At 29.6% G+C, this 19,475-nt stretch overlaps 2 protein-coding genes across 3 annotated transcripts; one reads left to right on the top strand and one right to left on the bottom strand.

The window, feature by feature from the left end:
- Positions 1–1,417: 1,417 nt before the first annotated feature.
- Positions 1,418–3,664, top strand: LOC146541575 (uncharacterized). 2 transcript variants are annotated; one of them, XM_085188654.1, is made up of 5 exons: positions 1,418–1,702; positions 1,786–1,986; positions 2,086–2,232; positions 2,319–2,430; positions 2,836–3,664. In XM_085188654.1, the coding sequence occupies exons 1-5, from the start codon at positions 1,541–1,543 to the stop codon at positions 3,240–3,242; spliced, it is 1,029 nt and encodes a 342-aa protein (XP_085044780.1). In that variant the 5' UTR covers positions 1,418–1,540; the 3' UTR covers positions 3,243–3,664. The 2 variants fall into 2 exon arrangements, with proteins under 2 accessions (XP_085044780.1, XP_085044789.1); XM_085188663.1 differs by lacking the exon at positions 2,086–2,232.
- slf (C-type lectin domain-containing protein slf) lies at positions 3,661–18,409 on the bottom strand. The gene is made up of 5 exons (XM_085188673.1): positions 18,266–18,409; positions 9,722–9,830; positions 5,008–5,187; positions 4,607–4,743; positions 3,661–4,387 (listed from the first exon to the last, which is right to left on the bottom strand). Exons 2-5 carry the CDS (start codon positions 9,828–9,830, stop codon positions 4,142–4,144), a joined length of 672 nt encoding a protein of 223 aa, XP_085044799.1. The 5' UTR covers positions 18,266–18,409; the 3' UTR covers positions 3,661–4,141.
- Positions 18,410–19,475: the final 1,066 nt, after the last annotated feature.

Here is a 19,475-nt window from a genome sequence, read left to right as displayed (position 1 = left end):
ATGATCCGCTCGCCAATATCCAATGTTTCAGCCTTATGGTTGCCATGACAATAATTAAAAAAAAATCAGTTATAAAATATTTTTGGTAATTTGAAAAAATGCACAAAATGCTTCAAACTTGTCAACAATAGAGCAAATCTCCAGTAATCGACATCGAAGCCTAAATATTGATTGAGACAGAATAAGTATATGAATATAAAATATTATCTTGAAATGAAATAAAAAAAGAAATTAATTATTGTATTATAGTACAGTTGCTAATCATTTTATGAATAAGTATCTGGGAAATGGTTATCGTACATATATTTCTAAACACTTCCCATATGATTCTTCTTTTAATACAATCAGCGCTCTCAGCTCATAAAAAAGAAATAACTAATATAGTAGTAAAAGATTTTCAAAAATACTTACATTAGTTGATATCCATTTGGTGCTATTTTTTATATAGTGACAGTGCAGTGTAGCCTGAAGAATAATTATAGCAATGATGCAGCGAGTGTAGCTTCTATCAGTATTTGCAAAATTATTATTTTCATTAATAATTTAAAAGATAAGTACATACACAATTAATGAATTAGTCAAATTTACCTGGAGTAGGGGATTGTCCTGTGTATAATTTACAAAACTTTCATATGATCACGGTCTTATCTAGAGGTAAAAGTAAAACCTAGTTATTTTCTCATTTTACTTCCAAAATAAACATCAACTAAAAGAGCTTGAGTATTTTGCTCACACGTTTCTTTGCAAAAAAATTATGTTTTTTTTTGTTGGGCATACAGTATGACATCTATTTACATATACTTAATTACATATTTCTTTGTAAATTAAACTAACTTTGTAAAGTAAACTGTAATGATATAAGTAGATGTAGATGTCAAACGTTTTTATCATATTGTACATTTCTCTTGTTTCATTTGTCCGTCCGAAACTTTTCCGTTTTCTTTCTTTCGTGACATTATTCATTTTAAGTTATGTACTTATAGCAAAGTGCAACAAGGCTATAGTTACATTTTTCTTGTCTTAGCCTAACAGTTAGACCCTAACTCTATGCTGCCATCTATAACTCATGGGCGTAATCTACAATATTTTCTTATTTTTAATAATTATAATGCGCTCAATAAATAATAATAATGCAATGAACACCTACATTCATTCATGTTGCATCGAATTCCACTATTAAACTTATGTAAAATAAAAAAAAAATTTAAATCATTATTTATATGAAATTAAAAAAAAATGGTTAAATATTATTAAAACTATATATTGATTTTTACTTTAAATTTAAATGTATGAGCACCTAATTTATTAATTTTTTCAAATTATTTAATATTTTAAAAACACTCTAAGAGTGTATCAATTCAATTATACAATAATAAAAAATATATGTAGGTAAAGAATAATAAATAAAAAATATACCTACTCACCCGCCGAAAATTGACAGCTTTTATCGAATCCTGTGGAGTCCTCAATTTTACAGTTCTAGTCTTCTAGTATTAATTTCAATGTTTTGGACTTTGGCGGTTTTATTTTATATGTTAAAATGAATATTAAAATAACGTCGTTTACTAATCCATTTTCATTTTTTTGTGTAAGCGAACAATATAGTGATATTATGAAATTAAATTTAAATGAATTTAATCAAAGTGTTACGGACAAAAGTTTATCATATAAAAGTACACTGTTAGATGTTCCACAGGGTCAGGTAAAATCTTAATTTCGTTAATCTTTAAAATTAACATATTATCATTTTCTTGTAACTTGCATTATTTTTTTGCATGTTATTAGTATGTTGCAGTATTATGGAAAAATAAATGGGTCCGTGGTGTTGTTTCCACGGAATCACAGTTTTTAATTTGGCTCATAGATTATGGTATAGAATTACGACCAAATGAAAATTTGGTATTTATAAACCTTCCAAACGAATATAAAAAACTACCAACGAAAATTTTTGAAGCCAGTATTCACGGTATAGTTCCTTTAGATAAAGTAAGCAGTTTTTTCATAGTTAAAAATACATTATGAAATATTAATAATATAAGAAGTATAGTTTAATTATTAAAATTAACAAATATATTGTAATTAAAGGTATTAAGTGAAGATTGTCAAATTAAAAATGAAAGGTGTACTTCATGGACAGAAGGTTCCATTGATAAGTGTCATAAGATCATAAATAAAGCTTCAAAAATATTTTTTAAGCCATTAGCTCTTCTATCAACAACATATAATGATGTGGTAAGAAATAAATTATAAAATCACTAATATTAAATGACAAACAATAATTTATGTAAAAACTATTTTAAAATTTGTATATCTGACAGATACTTGGTGACTTATTTCTTGAACTAGAGGGAGAAAGATTGGTGAATATTATTGAAGAGCTTGAAAAGTGGCCTGTGTTTTTGGAGAAAGATAGTGAATATTATATTACAAGTAAGGATATATAACAAATTGAGTATTACATTCTAAGCAAAAGATAATAATATTTTGATACATATACAAGTTATTTAATATATTAAACTGTTTAAATTTTTAAATCAAATAAATAAAATCAGTTTCATGCTATATCCCACACACAGCAGGGTAGGCAGAGGGAACCAAGTGTTAAGACACTCCGTTCCCCACTTTCTGCAGAATTTGTTGAGTGGCAGAACTCAACGCTACGCTTTTCCTTGACACCACAATGTAGAAATGGAAATATAAACGTAAATAAATATTTCACTTCCTTGAGTGGGGATCGAACCCACAACCGTCGCCTTACACTCACCCCCTTGTGCCGCTGCGCCATGATGACCTCTAAAATTTTAAACATAAATGATATATTTTATATATTTCCAGATTTTCCCAGCACATATGTGACTCCTCGTAAACATTACTTATGCTCAAGTAAACCTGAAATTACAAAACCAAATGTCCCTAATATAAGTTCTGATATAAATTTAGAAGAATATTTATCAATTGTAAAATTATCTGCTGAAATAGTAAATGATTTTGAAGAAAAATCTGTAAGTGCAGAGAGCACTGATTCAGAAGACACTCAAGGGAATGATATAAGTGAATTTCAAATAACACCAACAGATGTTGAAAAATATTCTAAAAGCTACATGACTTTTAATGGTCAAGAGCAAAATGTGCTGACTTTATTAATAAATAAAGCTAGGGATTTAAATATTTGTCGGAGATACCAAGATGGTGATCTGAAATCCTTAGGTAGAGGCTATTCATATAGATCTTCTTTTGTTTGAATTGATATTTTGAAAAAAAAAAGTTACTATTTACAGTTAGAAGTGGTTCTTGATTATTTTTTTACATTTACTTCAGAAGATTTATTGTTTTGTTTTAATATATATATTTTTTGTTATATTATGATTTTACATTTAAGTTAAAATATTATTAAAGTAATTTTCTGATAAGTTCAGTAGAGATGGCGTCAGATGGCGTTTGTTAATATTTTGAGACCAAATTTTAAATAACTTATCACTGTAAGTTACTTAAATAAATAAATAGATATTTTTTTTACTTTTATATTACATGTTCCATTGAAGGCTCTTTCACTTTATTTCTATTTTATCTTTATTATTAATAAATAAACCTTTTGTTTATGCTAAGATTCATTGCAATGATTCTTGATTTTATTTTTGTGTTAATAAATAAAACAATAACAATGTTTTTTTATTTATTTATATACAAATAAAAATTCTTCCCTTAGATCAATAAACTTAATTAAACTTATTCATACTTATGCTACTTTGTACAAACTACAAAGATTGTACAACAGAAGGGCAGTGAGTTTTGGGGAGATCGCTATACCTTGAAAATGTGGCAAGTTCTCATTATTGTGAAAGAGTATATAAGTAATGAACAATTACGATTAATTATTATAACTGAAAACATATTTCCAGTTAAAAAATTATGCGTAACTATTTCTTTTACATGGTGTGCTCTTTTAAATACTTATTATACATACATTAGTTGCTTTAGAGATACATAAGTTATCTACTCATGCAGGCAGCAAAGCTGTTATCTCATATATTTATTATTAGCAAATACCTTAGAATGGGCAGTTAAGTGTAAATAATTTATACATACTGGGGTTTAGGTGATGTTAGAAGAGAACACGAACTTATTTAAATATGTTATCGAATTACAAGCGAAGGCCGGGATTGGTGCTCGCGACATAATTGAGGAGTTCCTCGGAGTCTTCGCATACTACGGGCTTTTCGTGGTAACAGGCTACGTCGTGCCATGCTATTCCGTCATTGTATACGTTGTTTAAAACACTCAGACATGACTCGGTGGTTCCATTGATATCGAACTCGGCGTTGTCGGGCTGACGTTGCTTTTTGTGACCGGTTTGAGACCAGGGGTTGTAACCCCAACCGGGTGAGATCTGGAAATATAAAAAAATATTTATCATAAATAAAAACTTATATTAATTACAAACACACATAAATTACGCGAAGAGCCAACTTTTTGAGAGAATATTTACAATTAAAATATTTTGTTCCCCTTTCTATTTGGACCAAGTTGGGTGTTTCGAATAACTTCACTAGCCGCATAATGCAATAATTAATATATGAAGATAAAAAATATATTTTTATATTCATACCTGATTGGTTGGTGATATCTTTTCGCGGTTAGCGGACCAGAACCAACCCAAAATATTTTTAGGCTCGAGGTCTCGACGCGACTCGCATCCCTTGAAGTCACAGAGACGACCCGAGGTCCAGATGTACGGGACATCACCTGTAATAATTAAGTAAAAAACGTTTTGAATAGCTATTTATACTTTTGCAAATTTAATCAATATCAAAATATGAACAAGGGCAACTTTTTCATATTTTGTAGGTCTGATTCTTAAAATATATCTACCTATTAGATATTATTAGATGTATAGTGCGGTCGACAGAGGATAAGGATATCGATTTCAATAATACTAATGTAAGTATGACTCGTCAGCATATAAAAATATAATAAAATCAAAGCAGGTATATAGTAACATTTACTTACTTTGTTGTATTAGTTTGAAAATCAAATTGTTTTCTTCTTGTGTTTCCATTGAAACAAGATCCATGCAATATTCACGACAAATATTGCGTCCATCGAGCCAGTCAAATTTCCTATTAGCGAGCTCAGGAACGTGGCCGGTGTAGAAGTAATTATGTCCTCGATAAGAAAATTCTTTGGGTCCTGTAAATAAACGAAAATATATTAGGTATTTCTTATTTTACAAAATGAATCTTCCACGTAAGGCACTTGGCATTACAAAGAATTCAAACAAGGCCATGTAAACATTTGGCCTCATGTAACATACGATTATATGTGAATAACAATTCACACGATTTGGTGCACTTATGTATATGTTTAAAGCGTTAATGAAAGACGACCCTCAGCCAGTCTCAGCCAGCGGCCACAGGTCATGTACCTACGAAATGCGATGCGTTCTACCAGGGTCGTGACTTTGACGCCTTAATGAAACTTTAAAAACGCAACAGTACCCTGGTGCTGGTGTGTCGTAAAAGTGTATGGAACACGTCTTTACATAACCCTGCATCGGCGACCTTTCCGTATTGTGCAACGAGAACGGACATCTAACATGTCGAGTGAGTTAACGACAGCCAAATCATTTATTTTTTTATTGGTGTTGGTTAATGTAGCTCATTGAAATTTGATATTAGTGGTTTAAAATATTTATAACGAGTAATAGAAATTTCTTTACTATTATTAAAAATATATTGAACTATAAAACAAATATTACTCTCTACTTACTTATTCCTTCTTTATGTTTATTTTGTGACAGAAAAATGTTTATCTGCTACATAAGACTACATACTTATTTATCCAAAAGAGAAATCGACATGCAAGTACCTACTACATACAAACGACTACATGCAAAGCTTGATATGTTGCATCTGCTACAAATGTCACCTGGGATTTTATTTAAGTTAGGTTTTAGCGTTTAATTATAAGTACTATAAGAAATAAATAAATAAATACTATTTGGATTTCCACGTATAGGTTAGTTATTAATATTTTAAAAAAAAAATTTGAATGTTAATGACCAGTAGCCGTCGCCAGACCAGACATTTGACATTGTTATTCGACCTAGTCGAGTAGATGCGTCTGTCACGCGGATACAACTAGGCCAAGGAGTACGCATGAATACTCCTACTCTTTTGAGCTTCATAATAATTCGACCCTAATTGCTTACTTACATAGCTCCCCATTATTCGCTTAGGATTTCTTAGACCATGAGAGTACCAAACGTAAGTATATTGTGAATTTAAAACAACTTTATAAATATTTTTTTCTATTTAAAAATGTAAATTTTTATCGAGCAAAATGATTTTGTGTAATTATTTCTCATGAGTCCTATTTTCATGTATATTTCTGAAATATCTACGCAACAATTATGTATTAAGTTGAAGTATTACTAGATAGGTACCATTAGATAATGACATCAATAAAATCCTTCTGTTGCGTAAATATTTTTAATGAGTAATTACAAAGTTGAATGTGCTAAGATTCGCACGACGGAGGTACCGGCAATTATAGTGAGAGACCTTGCGCGTTGACAGACAAACAGATGCGCGATTGTTTGCGATCGAGCTCCATACAATGGCAACTTAGCGAATACAACTTCACATTAATCATTCACGGGTAATCGCTAACGATTTAATATTTAATGTAAAATTTTCTATATATTACTGTAGTTATAATATTCAAGCAGAATGAGACTCAGTCTAGGTCTATGTTTAAAAAAATCACTGTAGATGCCAACTGCCTAATAAAAAAGTTTTGAAAAATATTGAGAAAGTAATAAATAAACTTAACTATTTTTTTTTATTATTTGCTTAACTAGTAAAATATATGTAAATTTGTAGTTGTACAAATTTCTTTATATTTTATTCAGATAATAGCTTTTATATGTACTTTAATGAAAGTTTAAAAGTTATACTTTTTTAAAATATCATCTATCATCTTTATAATGGTAGGTTCTACAAGATAATTATATATCGTTTTAACAATATTACTTAAGACGCTCGAAGGCGTGAGTTAAATTTTTATAATAGCTTTGTAGAATGAATGGAATAAATGTTAAGTACAATGCAATGGAGGCTGTGTTGCAACATCACTGTTTCGTTATTTTAGCTAGCTTTGTAATAAATCTTAGAATAAACGAAAATAGCTTGGTAGGTCTTATTATAATAAAATTTATTAGAAGTTCCATATATAAATAAATTTTAATATATCCATATCCAAATATTGCCTTACGATCGTACGAACTGCGATTTTATTTCATTTTTCCTTTTTTATTTGATATCCTTTTTTAAAGACTGATTAGTTTAATTTGTAACTATTCAAATTGCTTACAATGAAGTTGCTTAACAAATGTTTATAACATTTTTAGAGAAACATATACGAGTATATTTACTTTATGTTTGTATACAGAAACGACTAACTGACTTTTTTAGGACAAATATCTTTTTATAAGGAATCATTTTCAAAACTAAAAATGTTTCATTTAGTTAATTTATAACTTCAACATTTCTTATTTTGTAGTCTGCGTTACTTTTGACTCTTGTTAATTATAATTAGGCTAGTTAATTAATATGTTGCTCTGCTGTATTTAATTATGTTTTAATTAACATCTGCCCAAATTTCATTACAACATGTAGATAGTTAATAGGTACATATCTTAGAATACATAATCAAGTTTAATATTACATAATTAGAAAATATTTATTATAATTAAATAAATATATTATTACCTCTTTACAAAGTAGTTTAAAATTTAAGATTTTTGTAAATAAGGCTCCTGTCAGTATAATTGTAATTCTGGCGGCATTCTTTATTAAGCTATAGTGGATAACCTTACAATATAAACAGGCAAATTTGTTTCATGATTCATTCATTTTCTCCACACCGTGTGACTGTTATGCAACCTCACCTACAAGCCGCAACAGTAGGGTATTGGTAATGAGCTTCCCGTATCTGGCGGTGAGATTCATTCACACGTTATAAAACTAATGAAATATTTATAATATAGATAATACTAGTAATATCGCTTTATTACCATTGCGTAAGTTACTTCATTTTATTATTATATAATTTTTATTTCATTGTGTTGTTTATCATTTTGTGATTTGTTAATGATTGTTAAATTATGCTAAATTTTTTTAAGTTGTAGTATTCTCTCATTAGTTTTTTGTTGTCGGTTAGCTTTTATAACATTGTAATATTTTTTATCTATGTAGATTGAAAACCATTGCATCGCTTATGTAAACGCCATGTATGATTATAATGAAGATAGTAGTTTTCACATTTGGGCTTCAAAATTATTAAACAAAATAAACATTCCTCCGACTGCAAGTTAAATATATGACAGGTAAGTTCTAATTTTGCCTCGATAATGTCAATAATAGACAAATAAATTAAAATTAATAGGCTTTTAATTTTATAACGTAAAAATAACAGTCTACACAATAATATGTTACTATGTACAAAGGAAGACCTTTGAGGCAAGTCGTGGCGTAGGGGCACAAGCTACGCGACAGGTTGTGGGTTCGATTCCTACTCCAGGAATAGCCGCTCGTTGACAATATTTTTGTAATACATGTCCCAAAATAAAAGAAGATTTTCATAAACAAAAAATATATTTTGTGTTGTAATTTTTTTCGTTCACACGAAATGACTAGGAAAATCTATTTTCTGAAGCACGCGCGTCCTCGAGGCTACGCCCGTGGCCTTGATGGTGCATTGACCCGAGCTTTTACTTTCACGTAAGAAAGTAGGTAAAACGCTTTGTATGAATAAGTAAATAGGAAAACATCTTCAAGTTTCAATGTTTATACTTATAAATTGTAAGCATAATATAGTTAGCTATATGTGTTAGGAATGTATTGCAACATTTTATATTATACTAGTTGCCGCCCGCAACTTTTGTTGCGTGAACTTTATGACCATACTAACGTTAAGGCAATATTTTTATAGTTGGACATAGTATCCAGTTAATAATATAAAATGTCGTTAAAATTATTTATACCTTGAAATCAATATACCTATGTATAAATGTATAGTTTTGTTTCTTAAGGTTTTTTGTTATCGTAGCATAATTTATACTTAGTCTGGCTATAAATACCGTCACAATTAAAAATAAACAAAATATTACTTTTGGATTTGGAATCTGTTGCTCATTTTACTTTCTTAGTTTCGCGCCAATATTATGTAAAATATTTTGTGATATTAAAATGGACTTGAGTGATAAAAAGAATCGGTTCTTTGAAATTTGAAAGAATTTTTGAAAGAATGGCTGTGATTACACTACATAAAATAGATAAAGTATCTATATATGTATTACAATTTTTAAAATCCTCTATACTTTATTATTAGTCAAATGCTTGTGTACCACATGCATTGAGACCTCTGTTTGTGACGTGGTCAGAAAAGATCTGACCCTATTTGAACATAAAAAGCCGATCAAAGGAGTAAGGGTGAAGAAATCCTGTCCGGAAGCAAAAGATTATATCTCGGGAAATGAAGATAGCACCTAGAGCCAGAGTACAGCGTGGATTTCAGTGATAGTTAAAAAACATTAAAAACAATAAAAACATTTAAATTATAAAATACTTATAAATGAAATTGTATTTATTACTTCATGTATAGATATTTTAAATAGGTAGATATATATTTCGTGAATATTTAAATTATGGAAGTTACTTACTGTTAGCGCATTTCTGCGGTATCGGTAGGGAAAGGAACCTTCCAGGTTTTTGGGCAGACGCCAACGCTGCTAGCGCCGCTGCGCACGCCACCACCAACCACGCCTGCATCTGCAAAATGGAGATCATTTATACATTTTTATAGTTACAAATTAATGTTTACACTCCATTAAAAAATCGAGTTTGTATGCCTGATGTTGTTCTGCTCTATCCAACGTAATTTGTACCATCATCGTGTCATTGATGTCATCATCAGTAATATTAAACGAAATAATCGTTTGCAAATAATTGCAAATATTTTACCTTTATATTCGCTTAATTTTAATATATTTAAAAAATATATATTTTTGTGTGGATTTTTAGTCCGTATATTTTATACACGAATAAATATCCCTACTATTTCCTTTAAAACGTCCAAAAGATAAAACATATTTGTACATATAGCTATATGTATAAATAAACGCATACAAGCCGCAATTTATTATAATGAATGTGCATCAGATGCCAAGAGTGGGTTACACATCACGTAAGCGGACAGAAATGTTGATAAATAAATTAATGTGTCACAGATGGACGGCCGCAAGGAGTAACTTGCGTAACGGTGAAATATTGATTTTTACATTGGGAAATCCCCGAGCTCAAATACCATTAAGTTAGGTTAATAGATTTTTAATAATCCTTCATATTTTACAAGAATCACCTATGAACCTACAACAAAGTCTGTTGACTTTTAGATACCTATGTTCGATTTGGAAATTTACGTAAAAACTGTTACGAGTTTATTTATAGGTACTTATTACGTTTAGTCTATTAAGAAAATTTATTTTTTAATTTTATTTCATCGTACATTACGCACACGTTTGGCAAGATCAGTAGCGAACTAATGACTTAATAATTGTTCATTACAAAGTTATTTGAAAAAAAAAATAATAGTTAAATATTATTCTAAGAATTTAATATAATATTAAATTAATATATAAATATAATATATCTAAATAACTACTCGATAGAAGACAATTTATTACAAATTCTCTTTACGCATATAAGATTAATTGTGTAATGTGACGACATTATTGATTTAGCTGCCCGTAATGGTATTCTCGTAGGCTTCAGCGAGGTGTCAGCTTATGGCCGGCGGGTCATCGATCAAGCCCCGCTGTCGCGCGTTGCATAACGCCGGACAGTCCGCAAAGTGGGCGCGCCCCAGACGACGCCGGGGCCTCCGGCGACAATACACATGTAAACGAAACACTTCGACCTAATTTATAAACAAGCGTTAACTGTGAACTGTGTCACAATACGTGCGACAGACAGCAAACTGCAATAATGCTAACATAACCCTTTTTTTGCCATATTCCTCTACGTTGTCAACATACAACTCTCATTATGTTCGAAGCTAAATGTTGTCTCACGTGTTTGTTGATTGCTCTATCAAAACATATAAGTGATCGACTCTATTAAAAGCTATAAGTGGCGATGAGCTCAAACTCGCCGCGAAGTAGGTATACGAACGTCAATAATCATGCTAATATAGACTCCATAGCATCAACATAAGAATAAAAGCAGCATGTATAAGTACCCGGAAACAGGTGTTGTTAGGCGGAATGCAGAGGAGTCACCTAGTACGTGGAGTAAACCTTGACACGTTTTACCGCTTTTATCTGATATAATTGCTGCACACGGATAATTGCGATTCTACTTCATCAATAAAGAATAGGGCAGACGCGATGGCGTATCGACATTCGTAATATCAGGGTTAGACTTAATTAATTTCCTTGTCTATATATGGGTATTATCTAGATCAAAAGTCTTACACGAACGACACAGCTTCCGCAGTAACATTGGAAGCAGTAGCAATGAAGTACTCTCATGTCGTCGTCCATCTTGCGATATACATTGAATATTCATGATCAAGACGTTCCTATGGTTACTGATTATCATCTATATTTATGTTATGTTAGTTGTTAGCTAATAAGTTTATAGTTAAATGAATGTTGATTATTCAGGAATAATGAGATTTTGTAAAACAAACATGTAAATAAATACTGGCATATTTATGTATTATTAATTTGCTGCTTACAAATATCGGAAAGTTTCTATTTTATCATTAATTCTCTAATGTATAGGTAGCATCTATATAGATAATAGATATCCACTGGATGCAAGGCTGCTATCAAAAATGTTACATTGTTTAATTTTTTTATACTTGTTATATAAATGAAAAAACCATGAGCATATTATTTAATTTCTATCAAGTATAATTTTATAGTATTTTTGTTATCTAAAATTCGTAAACATATAATACGCATATCCAAAAGCAAATAAAAATAAACCAATATAATTGTACAACTCTTACTAAACCAACAGCCATTGTATGCCAGTTGGCAGTTCGTGGTCTGTTAATGCCGAAAACGAATGTACGCTCAGTTTCGTTCACACGACTATTCATCGAACATCCATCACGGCAGATTCAATGGTATTCTTAACATTTACCAATCGCGAATTCAGTGCGAGCCTCACCACAATGTGGCGGTTTTGCAAGCTCTCGAGGCCGGACCGTCACGTCAGTTCGCGAGACACGACTCTCGTCGCTTCGTGAGGCACTTTATGGAGCCAATTTAGTACCTGGCATCGCAGCCCGCCACGATCAATTTTAATCTACATCTGTGACGGACGATTAAATTTGTAGTTGAACTACATGCCGAACGTGCGTATACCATTTTTAGATAATATGTTATTATGTTGGAATCTAAAGCACAATAATTCTAAGCTATCTTTTCATTTGCTATGTTCCTTGATGTTAGCAGAAATACATAAAGTTATTATAGAGGGATTATTATATTTTTCGAGAACGAGGGCCGGTTTTAGCACTACCGGCGCCCTGGGCGAAATTTTTTCGGCGCCCCCTAACTACATTTCAATAATATACAAAACAGGGAATGAGTACAACGAAATAACCATGTATTTAAAAAAAAAAAATGACAAAAACTAATAAAATTTCACTTCTTCTAGCCTTTCTTCGTTTTTTTGTGGTGATGGTGACTTCGTTTTTTTTTATTTAAATCTTAGACCATTTTAAGACATCTTTGCGCAAAGCGCCCTAAACGGGCGTCTACGGCGCCCTTTTTATCCAGCGCCCCTGGGCGGTCGCCCAGGCTCGCCCTACCCTAACGCCGCTAGTGCTTACAACCACAAAATTGAACAGTCACGTCTAATATACAAATATTTTTCCCGAGGCTTTGGTTGCTGGTTATTTATCATTTTGGCGGGCAAGTGCAGAAAAATGTGCTTTTTACAACGTTATTTTATAAGCATAATTTATATAATCTATATTATAAATATAAAACTTACCTATTGAATGGAGCTCTGTTTATTTGTGAAACCGCATTAAATCCGTAGCGTACTACGAAATATTTAAGCGTACATTTATTGAACCTTATTTTTTACTATTATCGTGTTTTTATAGATTCTTATATTCCCTAAATTAAAGTTGCATTGTCTTATTTATAGTCGACATACACAACTGCTATATCGTTGTTTTAACGTTTTTGGAAATTCATCTAATAAAAATTCTAACCAAGTCCAGCTGTCATGCGTTGAGTACCTACGACGTTGTTTTCATAAACAGGTGAAATTTTTCTTGTCTCTTCTACGTAACTACAGTTTTGGAAAGTATATTTATAAGATAATTTACTTGCGTGTTTTTTCTCTTTGCTGTATACATATTATTTTTATCTATTTTTTTTATATTAGAGGACCCGTTAATGCGTCATTTTATAAATACAAAAGTGTTTATATTTTGTCAAATAAGTAAATGGCATTGTTATATTTATTTTTATTAATTAAATGTATTTATTTATAAACTAAATTTATATACTAGTATGAATAAAAAATATTTCGTACTGGGTACATTACCTATAAATATTTGCGTCAATCAGAAGATGCATTAGAGCCACGAAAAACCTTCTACTGAATGAATTATCTTCGTGACATTTATTAAGAATCCAATAGATGAACTGAACCGACGAGATGTTGTAAATTATTACAACATAAACTAACAGTTGTGTGTACACATCTGACAGAGGTATATAATAAATATATTGTTTTTCTTATATTAAAAATGTTGAATAGATAATATACTTATTAATATAGTTAATTTAAAACTTTTTTTTTAAATTCTTCTTGCTCTTGGCATTAATCCCGGCCGGTGTTGCCAGGGTCTGCATTGTTGCTCAACCTACTTTATTTTTTTTTAAATATTAATACATTTTATTTTAAAAATAAAAATTAATAAGATATTATGTTTAAAAAATGAATATAGACTAAGCACCTTTTCAGTACTATGCGGCAAATATGAAATACATAAAATTTTACTTGTAATAATCGCAGAGAACTTTTAGATTTTTTTCGATATTCTAGCGCCATAAGTATTAACCTAACAACAATATATGCACATGATTATCTCATTCACTATGAATTCTTAATATTTATTACCTACCATTAACGTGTTGTTTGTATGATCAAGAGAATCACATACATCCTCTCATATTTACGCATTAATTAGCAGCTTGATATATCTCCATGTCCACGAGATGGAAGCCAAGTTCAATGTTGTATTTATTAAACGATTGGATTACGTAATAATAGTAATGTTTTCTAGTTATTTTATAAACGATTTAAAGTAAGAGATATTTTATACGTTATAAATTCTTGTTCTATATTTATAAAAAATAAACTGTATATACATTGAGAATTATATGAACATATATAAGTAATATAAATATACATAATAAGTACAGAAAAGTGAACCTGTTATAGCCTCTAACAAAAGTCTTTATCTATGTCTGTAAATCTCTACATCTAGCATTTTGCAATTGTGTATTTAAATCAAGCAGCTCTTTTAGTTTCGACTTTGGGATTTCAAAACAATCTTGTTTTAAATTTCCTAATTAAAATTGCGATAGTTTTGACTCCATATTTATGTAATGTGTGCATAATTAAATGGTTCACGGTCCTTTAAGCCTAGTGCCTAATTGCCTCATTACAAGACCACTTACATATATACGTATGTAGTTCTAGTCTTTTATTTTTTTAGCAATCATTAGACGATGAGATATTTATTTCGATAATACACTAAATAATTGTTATTGACAATATTAACACAAAAAATAAACTCCATGACAATTATATAAAAAGAAAAAATAATTAAATAATTTAAAAAAGCTTAAATAATTTGAAATGAACTGTTATACAATATATTATTACTTATTAAGAAACTTCAGCTTCATTGATCGCTTCTATATAGAAGACATCAACGGGCTCAAGCTTTTTTTTTAATTATAAATCAAGATACTCGTAAATATATTATTCTCGATTCTCGCGTATATCAATTATGTTTTAAGCTTTTAAAGAAATGTCAAATATTTATAAGAATTTCAAATTAAGATATTTTGATTATAGCACTTACAGAGATGGCCATTAAAGTAATCTCTGGAATTTAATTTTATAATTTCATGGTGCTTATACCGTACCACGAAACACCGGACCGACAAAGCTATAACCAAACGTATCCGCCGAATAAAAAATAATGTGCTAAGTTATGATATCCCGCGAGCGATTGGCCTTGAACCATTGCGCAACTTGCCATTTGTACCAGTGACCTCAAAATAAAGAGTTAGTAACCATATGAAAAATATTTCTTTTAGAAACGGGTGGACGGTTTCCAAGAGGCGCGGGTTCAAATCTCGCTACATACGTCTCTAAAAAAATATTTTTCTTACCTCCTAAGTGTGGAAGACTAGGTAGATATTTTAAAAATATTAGAAACAAAAAAATATATTTTGTGAATACTTTAGTATAAAATTTAAGCAATTAAATAATTGAAGAATTCATATTCTTCCTTGTAGCTCACTAATAATAAATACACAAGTGAAATGATTTAGGAACTCAAAGTTTGTCGATTCAATTTGCCCATTGAGGTGGTCGTTTTCATAGATAAAGTTATAAAATAAAGTCGTATTATTTTAACCTGATATATAGTTATACAAAGTAAAACTTGTGTTTGAAAAATATTTGTATCTTCCATTGCGGCCGCATTTTATATATTTTTGTACAGTCCATCTTTTAATTCTTTTAATATGTAATTACTTACTTCGTGCTATAAAGCTGGGTCAGCTAGGTTAGTTTTTGTAGGCTATTAACTTACGCCGTGGGACTATAAGACAATGGGAATATTAACCGCTAATTTATCGATGAAAAAAATATTCACATGTGAATTCTTAGGTTTTACACATTGTGGTTTCATTTTATAATTTGTTCGAGCTAAAATTTTGAAAAAATAAAGCTAGTATTCATTAAAAAAATATATAAACTTTATGTTTATATATTTTTTTAAAGACGAAAAAATACGAAGACTTAATAAAAGTTGTTTCGTTCTCAAGTCAAGTTACCAATAGATTTTTAAATTAATACATATAAGTTCGACCAACTAAAACTCTAAATATTTTTACCACTTTGGAAATAAATGGGTTTCTTATACGGTTTTGACATAGATTTGTTCGTGCAGGTATAACGATGCGTCAAGAGACGGAGCCCATTACACACAGAACGCCTGTCAGACTTCATAATAACCTACTGTACGCATACGACATACTAACTATCGACTTCAAAACTTTTACTTTTAAAATATCGCGTCCTAAAGAGAAAAAGAATTGTATTATACATATTTTTAATTTTCATGGTTTTTTTGCGTAAAAAGCATGAGGATCCCCCGGAGGGCATGTATGAAGAGGTTGATGACAGTGGACGAGGCGAAAGAGGTATGTAGAGACCGTAGCGTTTGGCGCTCCGTTCTCTCTGACTACCCCGCTAGGGATAAAACGTGAAGCTATGTTATGTTTAATTTTCATCATCTTCAGGCGCTTCCCTCGATTGCGGGATAGGAATCTAGTGACGTAGGTATTCAATATTTTACTTTTTTCCTTCTCTAGGGGAATCGTTACTTGAACGACAGAACCAAACGCAACGTCATGAGCCTTGTCTATATTTAATTTTTTTTATCCTTGGAAAAAAGTATGTATAATAATAATATTAATAAGTTGCTCAAATCTACATAATATTGCACTACATTAAATAATAAAACATAAAAATAAAATATTCTATTAATGTCGAAAAAATGTTATGACATTTTTTATGAGAATAATAATAATTATATTGCATTTAAAAAAAAAAAAATAAACAATACGCATAAAACAACATAATGCTATTATATATTCTATTTTTATTTATATATAATATTCTTTATATTTTATTACGTCAATTATAGAATTTATAATCGATCTATTTCTATAGGAATATTGACTTTTTAATAGGTAATATTTTTAGTGGGTACGTGTCAAGCAATTGGTATTTCTTATCATGTTTCAGTAAATGTCTCTCGCTGTTTAACGTTAAATTCCCGCTGATTTGACTTCTGTTTATGAAAAAGGAAAAGACATCGATTTGAAGAATAAAAATATTTTTGCACCTATAATACTTACTTTTTTGTACAAACTTTTAGGACGGTTAAAAGTTTTTATGATAATAAAAATAATATGAACTCGTAAAAATTTTATAGCTTGTATCACGGTTGTTACAAAATTCAAAATTTTGTCATAAAAACTTTTTTGTACTAATTGTAACAGATTGAACCTTTCGATTTATTTATATGTTAAAAAAATGTTTCTTAGATATCTATCGGCTTAGCTATCAACTATAAATTTGAATATAAAATAGCTATTATTTGTATAAGGCTTTATTGTGCTAACCTAAAGGGCATATTTAATCTTAACAATTGCACTTACGTCATTTATAATAATATAAAATCTAAAGATCATAACAACATGTGTACATGTGTACGAGTGTACCTTTATTTTTAATAATTTTTGTATTTAATACACAAAAAAAACAAAAAAGTAGTTAAGCTTAAATATTTTCTTAATTATATTTCTGGTTATTATATAGGTCTGGTCTTATTATATACGGAATAAATATTTTAAAGTAAGCGTTATTTACATTTTGTTATTTCAAAGTCAACATCTTTAAAAGGAGCTGTGACCTTTAGCAAAATTATGAAACTTTTGACTTTGATATACTTCATTTATATTATTATATATTTTTTTCTCGTTTGCAAAGAAAATAAATTAACAATTATTTTTTTTTAGATAATAATAATAAAAAATAATAATTAACTTAATAAGAAGTAACGTATTAATTAATACACTTATTTATTATTATACTTAAAAAAATACTTCACACTTAGATATATTTAAAAAAAAGTAGAAAAGTATTTTTCTGTAATAAAGTTTTAGTGCTGGGAATGAAGCTTGACACAAATATAAAAGTTAAATTAGAAGAAAATAAGCTTAGTTTTTATTATTACGAAACAAAACTCAATTCACATACATCAAAGAACGTAAAACTATTTTTTCAAATATTTACAACTAAATACGCAAACAATTTAAAATTTGTTCATCCCTAATTATCCTGAATATTAAAATATAGCTTACCTTATGAATGAATAAATATACAGCAAGAAAAAGCACAAAGTCACTGATGTAATAGCGCGCGGCAGGTTTGGGCGAATGTTTATATAGTCAGTGTAGCGGGGATGCGGCGCACGCGCATGGAGGGAAGGCTCTACTTGCTTCCAATACAATATGAACTCTAAGCATCGTACTAGAAAAGGGCTCTTCTATTTTTATTTTGTAAATTAAATGATATACTAATATAAAATGTTTATTTAACCCTATAAATATAGCGTAGAATTATTATGAAAAATAATAGACATATCCGGTCTAATATTTTTAAATTGAGCAAATTTATTTAAAACTAAATGAAACATTTTTTGTTGCAAAATAAATATGTAAAAATGTGTCATGTATTTAATAAATATGTATGAACGTCTATTATTTCCTCTTATCTCTAGTTTTTGGGTATTACCAGAAAATTTACAAAGAATGTTATAAACACGCTGCCATCCTATGTTGGTATGCTCTAACAAAATAGGAGTACAGCGTGTCTAATTCTTTTTATTTAAGTGACTTTTTGGTTAATATTTATTTATTTACAAATAGCAAGAACCTATTTTTATATATGCAACATATACCTATGATTTTAACAACTCTACTTGCCTTACAAGCACGCTTGCTTGGTCTTTACCTAAGCACAAATTAATAAAGAGAAGCAAAGATAAATTAGGCTTGTGAAGTTAAAATAACTTATATGAAGAATCACTGTCATATTTTTTTTTTAACTTATCGTTTTCTCTATCTTGTAAAAAAATGTATCAGTAATCACACGTAACTTTTTTTATATAATATAGAAACAGAAAGATATTTACCTGCACCTGCAATAAAATTTTTCCTATATCCATCCCTTGCAGTCGAATCTAAAAAGATTCGAATGGAAATAATAATAGTTTAATTAAATTTTTGTTTAATTAAACTTTTTGTTAGTACATTATAAGAAAATCGAAGATTAATATTTTACCATTTAGCTTACAAGGTATACGTAAGTATTTTGTTTGCAATGATTACCAATTTTTTTTATTTCCTGGATAACGTTCGACATTTTTTGCTTAAAGTTTAAAAATATATATTTACTATAAACATAAATTGCTTATTCTTTAAGTGTGGATCAAAAAAATAAATAAGGACAAAAGTCAAGTTGTTGCTAATTTTAACTGACTTTTAAAAGTTTAAAAGCAAAATTAAAACT

This window comes from Heliconius melpomene, chromosome 1, assembly GCF_056956725.1.
Source record: "Heliconius melpomene rosina isolate 202511_hmr_F chromosome 1, ASM5695672v1, whole genome shotgun sequence".
NCBI lineage: Eukaryota > Metazoa > Arthropoda > Insecta > Lepidoptera > Nymphalidae > Heliconius > Heliconius melpomene.
This window is presented reverse-complemented; position numbering and strand designations above follow the sequence as displayed.

What these genes read in the sequence shown, in the direction of transcription:
- slf (XM_085188673.1), bottom strand. Translation starts at nt 9,830, where the DNA reads ATGCAGGCGTGGTTGGTGGTGGCGTGCGCAGCGGCGCTAGCAGCGTTG. An exon ending in ACCGCAGAAATGCGCTAACA is followed by an intron (nt 5,188 to 9,721) that starts GTAAGTAACTTC and finishes GTTTATTTACAG; the next exon opens with GACCCAAAGAATTTTCTTAT. An exon ending in AGATATCACCAACCAATCAG is followed by an intron (nt 4,388 to 4,606) that starts GTATGAATATAA and finishes TTATATTTCCAG; the next exon opens with ATCTCACCCGGTTGGGGTTA.
- LOC146541575 (XM_085188654.1), top strand. Translation starts at nt 1,541, where the DNA reads ATGAATATTAAAATAACGTCGTTTACTAATCCATTTTCATTTTTTTGT. An exon ending in TAGATGTTCCACAGGGTCAG is followed by an intron (nt 1,703 to 1,785) that starts GTAAAATCTTAA and finishes GCATGTTATTAG; the next exon opens with TATGTTGCAGTATTATGGAA. An exon ending in GTATAGTTCCTTTAGATAAA is followed by an intron (nt 1,987 to 2,085) that starts GTAAGCAGTTTT and finishes TTGTAATTAAAG; the next exon opens with GTATTAAGTGAAGATTGTCA.